The 9,684-nt window shown below is 33.2% G+C and overlaps 1 protein-coding gene across 3 annotated transcripts; it reads right to left on the bottom strand.

Moving 5' to 3' along the window:
• Positions 1-41: 41 nt before the first annotated feature.
• LOC110704847 (potassium transporter 2-like) lies at positions 42-6,184 on the bottom strand. 3 transcript variants are annotated; one of them, XM_021882667.1, is made up of 10 exons: positions 5,952-6,184; positions 5,519-5,713; positions 5,176-5,410; positions 4,818-5,063; positions 4,258-4,311; positions 2,422-2,682; positions 2,116-2,168; positions 1,868-1,985; positions 1,515-1,769; positions 42-1,380 (listed from the first exon to the last, which is right to left on the bottom strand). In XM_021882667.1, exons 2-10 carry the CDS (start codon positions 5,561-5,563, stop codon positions 287-289), a joined length of 2,361 nt encoding a protein of 786 aa, XP_021738359.1. In that variant the 5' UTR covers positions 5,564-5,713; positions 5,952-6,184; the 3' UTR covers positions 42-286. The 3 variants fall into 3 exon arrangements, with proteins under 3 accessions (XP_021738359.1, XP_021738366.1, XP_021738355.1); XM_021882674.1 differs by having other exon boundaries at positions 5,519-5,728; XM_021882663.1 differs by having other exon boundaries at positions 5,519-5,569; positions 5,952-6,183.
• Positions 6,185-9,684: the final 3,500 nt, after the last annotated feature.

The following is a 9,684-nucleotide window of genomic DNA, read 5'->3' on the forward strand; positions in this document are numbered from 1 at the left end:
CTAAACTGTGAAGCAATTAGCCGTACTTTTATGATATGGTATGATATTTCTAAATTTCTACGTTCTTAATCATGATTATATCATTCACTCTCATTAGGGACATATACTGAAGTAAAACCATCAGAAGACTAACTGTACAAAGCATTTCTTCTAAGTAGACGAGACATGTCCTTAACTTCTCTCCTTATGTGACGATGCACAAAATCAGCCTCATACTCGCTCTCATTTCATATGTATTAACAAAACTGATTGTAAGTAAAGCTAATTACACAGCATAATCTGAGTCTCAAACAACATAGACCATGCCAACCTCAAGGAGAGACACTGGTGGCACCCGGAGTGCAACATCAGGCCCCCTGCAGTTCCTTCTAAGAAAATTATACCCAAAATTAATGGCAATCCTCTTAAGAAAAGATGATCCTTGTTTAGCTCTGACATGGGAATGCCCTATTATAAAAGCACTCCCAGCTTGCTGAGCATCCCATAGATCATCTAATTCTTGCAGCTTCTGAACTTCTCTTTCATCACTTGACCATGCATCATCGGTGAATCTCACTCTTTGTTTGACAGGCGCCATCTCCATGATGTCCCCCATGCTGTTAACTGTAGGCAATCCAATGGACACGCTTGCTGGTTGTGGGTTTTCATCAATCTCATATGGAGGTTCACGGGAGTATCTGATGGTCTCCGTCATAGCTAACCTACATCCATCATTTAATCGAGCCTCATCATATTGAAGGGACTGTTGGCCTTCCCCTTGTTCCTGGGCCCAATCATAACGGATGAATTTATCCAACTTAGTAGCAAGCTCAGACTCAAAGGAATCAACGTCTTGGTGGACATCACGGTACCCATAACGGATTATGCATCGATAGGAACGATGATTTGAGGGGCCAACACGGCTAATAAGATATCTCTCAGCTGGGGGAATGTAGGGAACAGGAACAGACTTCACACAGACAAAGACCAATATCTTGTGGAATGCAGGGAGATTTGTGACAAAGCGAGAGAAGTTAGCTGGGATGCCAGAAGTGAGGTCAGTGAAGACCATGCCAATGCCTGGGACCCGTGATATTCCTAAGCTCGGGCCTAAGGCTAGAAGCCATTCCAAGGAAACTTTGTTGTGGAGGTCAAATTCATACTTTTTGATGGTGGCGTAGTGCCATACAAACATGATGGCCATCAGAATGAGAGCTAACAGGATTGGAAGCCAGGCTCCCTCAGAAAATTTGACCAGAGAAGCTGAGAAGTAGAGGATTTCGATTGAACCAAAGAAGAGAAGGAAACAAAGAGCTAATATGGGAGGTTTATGCCAGCATAAAACAATGACCAGGGACATTAGGCATGTTGTCACCAACATCACTGTCATCACTGCTAAACCTGCAGGGCAGATAAGAATTTGAAGTTTCTCAATATACCAAGTAATAAGGCTCTTATCCCATCCCAAATTTTAATTGAAAATATATATGGAGAGAAAAGTTTAACAAGAGTCGCAAATGTGAAGATTAAAGTACCTGATGCATTTCCCAAGTGTTTCGTATCTCTGAATCCTATTGTAACAGCAATACAGAGGACCATCAGTATCCAGTTGATTTCAGGAATGTATATCTGGCCATGTATCTTATCTGACGTGTGAACAACCTTGACTCGGGGGAAGCAACCAAGTGATTGGCTTTGGTTAATGATTGAGAATGTCCCGCTTATAATTGCTTGACTTCCCACAACTGAAGCAAGAATAGCTACCAGAATCACTGGCCATTTGACCTTTTCTGCACCCAAAAGTTTCCGTGTCATAGCAACCAAATTAGTTTGGACTTTGGAACCAACATAGTACATAGTAATACAGATTGCATTAAAAATAAGGTACCTGGAATAGAGAGGTAAAAACTGATTGCATCAGAATTCTCATGATGCATTGACAAATAAGCAGCTTGACCCATATAAGCTAGTATGAGGGTTGGATATACCAGAAAAGTGAAAGCAATCTGCAAGAATTGGTGGATCAGAATTTCTGTTTGTAGCTGAGTGCATTAAGTTCCAGACTAACCATAGACATCAGACATGATGCTGAAAATGACTGAACGAACAGTCAAACAAGGAGGTTACGATATGTACCTGAATTGCCATGTAAGAGAAGTGTCCTAAATCAGCAAACATTGCCTCCGAACCTGCAAAGAGGACAGTTAGAAACCTGTTGTGTAAACTTAAAGACTCAATTCGGTTATAAACAAATACAAAGTATTAGGAGACTAGAAATCTTTTTTTTTTCACTGCACAACTCAGGGTCGTTAATTCACTGATGGTAGGGGTGTGAATGAGAAATTGGTTTGAAAAGAGTCTTCGTAAAGATTGAAGGTATGGCGAACCCTAGACTGAGTGATAATAGACATAGTGCTTGAGTAAACAAGATAGTAAGTTTACCTGTAATGCAGAGCAGCACACCTCCTAAAGACATCCATCCACTTATCGTAGTCTTCTTCAAGAACTTGTACATGTAATATGGTGAAATAGCTCGATAAACTTGTGGATTCCAATGGAGAATATTATATAACCCCAGACCACTTATGCATAGTAGCCAGATCAAAACTATAGGTGCAAAGACGAAGCCAACTCGATGTGTTCCATAGTGTTGAAGAGCAAAAAGGCAGACTAAAATGAAGCATGTGATTGGGATCACAGCATCTGCAAAAGAAAGTGTAACAAAAACATCATTAAGGTGTTGAACTTGGAAGTCCAAAAGCTCTATTCAAATAAGGCTGGAATTCCTTTTTGCTATTAAAATGAGATCCTTGGTAATAAAACAATGCTGCACTTGTAAACACTACAAAACTTGCTCATCAAATAGCATTATACTATACTCCCTTGTTCCTAGATAACAGAAAACAATTCTATAATATCTATTATCGGCAGTCCCAAAACAATAGATCACTTCCTAAGCTTAGGATATCAAAATTTTCCTTTCCCATATTACCCTTAATGAAAATTAGAATAGGAATTTTAATGAAAGAACAAAGACTATAGGGAAGGATTAGTTGTTCAATTTAACTCGTATTCTTAAAAATGGCTCTCAATTAAATGTGAAATTATTTAGGGACGATGAAAGGATCAGATATTCAGATGCGTCCTCTTAACGGGTATTGCAGCATGCTAACAAAACCCAACTTTGATTTTTTAATTAGAAATCCTGAGAATTAAGTCCTCAAAATTTTCAAAGAATAGTCATAGGTGTGTCAGCCCATGCTATCTAGTAAGTATCCACCACAATGTGTATGCATGTCCACATATATTATCACCACTCAAAGTAGTGGGCACACTAACACCTATACCGACACAATTGAACATCAAAGGAACACAAACCATCCCAAAGCAAGAGGGCACAATCCACATTTGATTTGATTTTTTCCAGTCAAAATACATATAATTTTGATCATTATGTTGTATGATGTAAATTTTAAATTTATGTATGATGTAATAATTTACAAGAGCATTACTTAAAATTAACTTCCATACGGTTTTTGCTTATTTTCAATCATGTGAAAGAAGACTGTCCTAAACTCCTAATACAAACTATATAGTATAACTCTATGTTCTCTATCCCAGGGAAAATGCCAATCTAGTTGTTTGATGCTCCAGTTCATTATCAAAATCTAAGAAGATACTCCTTCAATTATTGCTCTGATTTCGTAGGCGACTTGGCTGTGTTTATTGAAAATTCTTGGACAGGGTCTCATATCTTTCATAAGGACTTCAATTTCTGATCCAAAATGGGAAGAACACTAGGAAGAATTAAGAAAATGATGTACTAATTGATTAAAACGTAGACCACAGGTTTTGCAGCATATATGATAGGTGGAAAATACATTTTCAACAGTCTTTTTCAATATCAATAAAATTCAGAATGCAGACTATACATCAATTTAAGCCAAGTCCCTGGTCAGCTAATTATCACCTATCTTGATCCAGTGGACCTTCCAACAAAAAATTCAGAAAAAATAACACGAGAATAACAATGACGAAGATTCAAAGACAAGTTGCATATGTGCCTAACAGAAACAACTAAGCTAAGACAATCCAGTACTATAAAACGTAGGAAAATATTGACTGGAAAGTAATTCGTCAAAATTAGATATATGTCAAATTAAATAGGGCATTATGCATTTTTCAATGTCATGCTCCTTGTAATTTCCATTGCAAAGGCGAACATTCAGCATGAGTATGCAGACTAGTAAATCAGCCGGAAGAGCTTTGAAGGCTTACATTGGTGATTCTCAGGGGACATCAAAGACTCGAGGCCGGAAACAGCAGTGAAAACTACATTAAAAGAGCACACAACATAAGCAGGGGAGAAAATGGGAACCTGAAGAACTAATTAACCACTCAAATTGAAGAAGATTAAATTATATTATTTCAGTGCAAACTCTCTTCAAAGTCATTCATTTAGCAAAATTAAGGCAATTGTTTCCGAACAAAATAAAAAATAAAAAAAAAAAAAAAACTGTTTCGAGTATTCTCACTTGTGCATTCTTGATGAAATAAGAAACCTCCATACTTCTTTCGAGACAAACATGGAAAACTCATTTTGTAAACATTCTAATCCAACAAACTTACACTAGAAGGAATGTTCAGAGAGCCAAATTACACCCAATATCTATGTTCAGACATAAATGTGTCAAACAGTTAAACTCAGCTATTTCATTTTAATTCTTTTAAAGGAAGTAACATGTTTGTCAAGGATTAAACACAGGTCCTCGAGGTAAAACAAAGAGTCCGAGTAACATAAACCACGAATAAAGCAACCAAAAGAAAGAAGATTATACCAGAGATAGCAGGAGTAAGGAGTCCATCTCCGATAACCATACAAGTACCAAGAAGAACCAACACTAGCAATGCAGTACGCAAACATTTATACTTCTCAAGCACCATTTTAACCTTAGAATTACTATTACTCCCAGGAGGATGCTCCATCTTATATGTACTAACATCTTCATCTGATGCCTGTCTATTTGGCAAAAGACTCACTTTGGCATGCCTACATATCAATGAATATAGAGCAAAAGTACCACCTGTAAATATTTCATACACAATAGTATTCACCATTAACAACAAATTAAACATATAAAAATATGGTATAAATCTAAGTTTGAAGACTTAGGTTATAAATAAAATTATTATTACCTTCACCATTGTCATCTGCTCTTAAGACTATGAAAACATATTTAAGCAAAGGAAGTAAAGTTAGTGTCCAAAACACAAATGAAAGAACACCCAGAATTTCTTCATTTGTTTCAGAATGATGAATGTCATCTGCAAATGTACTCTTGAACACATATAAAGGGGAAATACTCAAATCTCCATATACAACTCCCAAGCTTTGATATGCTAATATTAATACTGCTCTCCAAGATTTGTCCTACCAAAAATTAAAAATTAAAAAGAGTAAATATATCAAAAAAAAAAAAATCCAAATAAAATAAAATTAGGATGAAATTAAATTAAATGGGTGGAGTATTATAAGTACCTTGTTATTGTTGGAACCCCAGCAATTATTATTAGTAGTGTCCATAATTTTCTGGGTATAAAATAAAATCTTCAATTAAACCCAGATTTGAAGTGGGATTTATGAGTGTGTTATGAACTTCTAGAACAAGAATCGAGATTCAAGAGGCAATTTTTGAAGATACCCAGATGAATATGTCAAAAAAATTAACTTCACCTAGGCAAACAAATACTATAATAATGTTAAAAAAAGTCTTTTTTCCAAGTATAAATAATGAACATAATTTAGCAACTTTATGGGGAACCCACATGAAATCATAAACTTTAAGACGTCATTTTAGCAGTGAGATAACTGCATTTCTGACCAACTATAAACAACACAACAAATACTTGATTCACAGTCCATACATGGAAGAAATACGTTGCGATTAAAAAAAATGAACTCGAGGACTTACCATGGGAAAAGGATGAAGATCTAAGTGGGTAATCTGAGAAGCTGAAACATTGCAAGATTAACAGAAGAATGAAAGAAAGGAAGAAAGATTGTTGGAATGAAATGAACCAAAAAAATTTACTTGTATTATTTAGAAGGAATGTAAAAAGACGGCAGATATTTGTAATTTGCTGTAGCATAATCACGTGATCTAACAATAGTTGTACAACAGTACAAGTCTAAATAACTAATGTCATCATACCAAAGGAGCCCCACCAAAAATAATGGTCCTTTAATTTAGCCATCTATTTCTCTTATAAGATTGGGCCCTTAAATTCTCCTTCTAAGATGGAAACTTGGAACTTTAATACTTTTATACCAAATTTTTACTCTGTTATTAGTAAAATTAATTCATAACTGTTACAGTGTTACTTATTCCGTACTTACTTAGACTTATTACATTATATTGTTATTCTACTTTGTAGGAGTAAAAGTCGTAACGCCTTCAATAAAGAATATTACGGTTTAACGAAATGACTTATATTACAATAATAGTGAGACACCGGAAAATTATCCATAAATTGCCGGTATACTAGAGAAAAAAGTGATGGATGTATATTTTGCATTAGTAGATATGAATCTCAGAATCTAATAGCAAGAGTATCATTTATAGCTGTGTAGTGTGTACAAATTAGAGTGTAATCTCTAAGTGTTATTCTTGAAACTAGCTAGTTGCTTAAAAGGTTGCCTAGAACATTCTATATCTACGATTGATATTTATAGCTTACCAAAGTTAGAAATTCATTTGCTGTAAAGAATGACCTTTAAGTGCTTGTGTCTTTGGCCCATCAAAGTAATTACCAACTGTCATGAATTTGTGAATTGTGACTATATATATACTTTCTTAATTTTTTTAACCTTACCATACTCGTATATTGACTTTCATGTTAGCATACTAATGTAAAGTTTCAATTTTATATTTTTTTAAAACAATGATTTCTGAAAACATGATTGAACTATATGACTCTAAGATTTCTATCTGACCCGATCTTATATGATCATGTTATTCTTAAGTACTTAAATTACTAAAAATAATCAAAAACTAAAAATAAAGTATATAGATAAATAAATAATGCGAAAATCAGAATGTTGAAAAATTATTCCCAAGATCGACTAACTTTTACACCATTTATTTACCTACAATGAGTAGTTAGTTGTTTAGAGCTGTGGATCCAGGTGGTTCAATGTTTGGGAGCTATGCTATGCTCCACACGTTTCTGAAATCCCCACCTCTTGGTTATTTGGAATCAATATAGACATGTGAGTAGGTGGTACGTGCTTATTGAGTTACTAATAACCACCAAATCAATTACTCCCACTATTAATTAATCTAATTTTAATAAATCCCACTATTCGATGTATGGATAATGTGATAGCCCCAATCAATGGCACTACTTTTACCTATTAACCTTTTTTTTTTTTTTTTTTTTTTTTTTTTTTTTTTTTTTTTTTTTTTTTTTTTATATCCCCTTATAAGTTAAGAGTCACACATATTATGTGGTTTTAGTGTGTTACAATTTAGGTTTCAATCTCCATACAAATTTTGAAATTGTGTGAAGCTAAAAGTGTACAATAACATTGTTATCATGTTATGTGATGTAACTTTGACATGCAAAGAAAAAATAAAATAAAATTACTCCGTATAGCAATAATAATTTTACAATAATATTTTGCATTAAAAAAGATTTTACAATAACAATAACATTTTTTGTGTGGTGTTACTTAAAACTTACCTAATAGAGAACGATAATTTTTTTGCTCATCATATCCTATTTAAATGTTCATGAACTTCCCCTCCCAATGTCAATATATATTAATCTTATTAAAAAAAATATCTTTAAATTTGATTTTAAAACTTTTGCCCAAGGTTCATCCGACATAAACAAAAATAATAATTTTAAATATTTAGAGACCTAAGAAATGACGAAAAATTATGTGATAACTGATAACACGATGCACCCTGATAATAATTTCAGTTTCATATCATCTTTCTCAAATGAATGTTGGCGGTTATGGAGTATTTGTTTTTAGTATTACTTATCAAAGTAAACATGTTATGTATGATTATTGTTTGAAAGGAAAAGGTAAAAGGTCCACAAATTCCTTGACGTACCAACATACCTACCATGCATCTCAATTTGTTGCATCATCTAACAAATTTTCACATTTAAAAAAAAATTACTAAAAAAGTAAGAAAATGTGTAAACTAGTACTTGTAATAAGTTACCCATTGCTATAAACTAAATTAAAATTGGTAGCTTAAAAAACGAGGAAAAGATAGAACAATAAAGTTGGCAAACATTAAGGAAAGTGAAATTATATAGTGATGGGCAAACCATGTGAATTCCATCCTCCATGCACGCTAAGCACAAGATGGTTACCATGCTCTTTATCTGTCTCTTTTGTACTTCCCACGTCTTTTTCTATTTCTTAGTTCTCGCCTTTTTATTTGCTTTTTTTATTTAACTTTTCGCTTTCATTTTCTTAATCCAACTTTCTTTTTTATAGTTATGTGTTTTCACTAGACAACTTTATTTCCATTAAAATTATGCGGTTGGTAACTATATTAAATTGGATCTATCACAAAAAAATTTACTAGAGGTTGAAGTTTAAATCTTACTCGGATCTTCTCTATCTTTGGTCTAAGATAAATTCACCACTAATTATAACTTAACATCACAACATTATTTGTGCTAGCGTACACGGAATAATATACATGTATGTATATTGTGTTTTTTCTAGTTTAGCAATTACCACTTATAAGTAAGCATTGGCAACTCGTTGATTTTAAGGGTCTGCTTTAGAGTCTCAAGTTAGCATCGAAATATTCTGTTAATTGTCTTATACTTCAAAAAGAAAATGTGAATCGTGTTGTTTACTTTAGATTAGTGATAGTGATTTATATGCATACCTCTGAACTACTAATCTAATATGACCAATAAAAGTAATATATGTATGTTACAAACTTCCAAGAGTAGTTGGTCATTCCATATTCCCCCTTGATTTAAGGAAATAATGTTCTGCAAATCAAGTGATTAATGTTTTCTATTACGAATTATTTATTTTTGTGTTTATCAATAATCAACGTCGTGATTTATTAACATTTCATTTTCCTCGAATAAAAAATCATGCCTCATAATACACTGACATATATTCATCCTCTATTCCTCTTTATATATACACACTTTTTCAGTCTGTAACTTTATTTTATAATTTACGAACAGAATACGCACGTCACATATATATTCAACTTTTGAGAAAATACGAAGAAACTTGTAATTTCAGAATTTTTGAAAAAAAAAAAAAAAAATTGTTGAACTAAACGTATGCATGTTTAATTAGCATTTTTATGTTTAGCTTTTTTAACATATTCCTTTAGAACGTCTTTTACTCTTTTGAGCTGTTGAAGAGTTATGTTTCATTCAGCATTACTAATTTTAGAGCTCATATTATAAATTTATAATAATGTATTAAGGTCCAATAATGTAAATAAATATCTTAAAAGAATTAAATGCCTTTGCCTAGTGGTGATTTGAAAGAGCATTCATTCGTTAATAAACAATGCATTAGTACAAGTTTTAGTTGTGGCGTGGTTAGTTCGATATCACCTAGGAGTAGTAGTCAATACTACTCGTATCACTTGTGTTATATTATTATACATTTATTGAGTTTGATAAGAAACCTAAACACACACT

Source organism: Chenopodium quinoa, unplaced genomic scaffold (assembly GCF_001683475.1).
Source record: "Chenopodium quinoa cultivar QQ74 unplaced genomic scaffold, ASM168347v1, whole genome shotgun sequence".
NCBI lineage: Eukaryota > Viridiplantae > Streptophyta > Magnoliopsida > Caryophyllales > Amaranthaceae > Chenopodium > Chenopodium quinoa.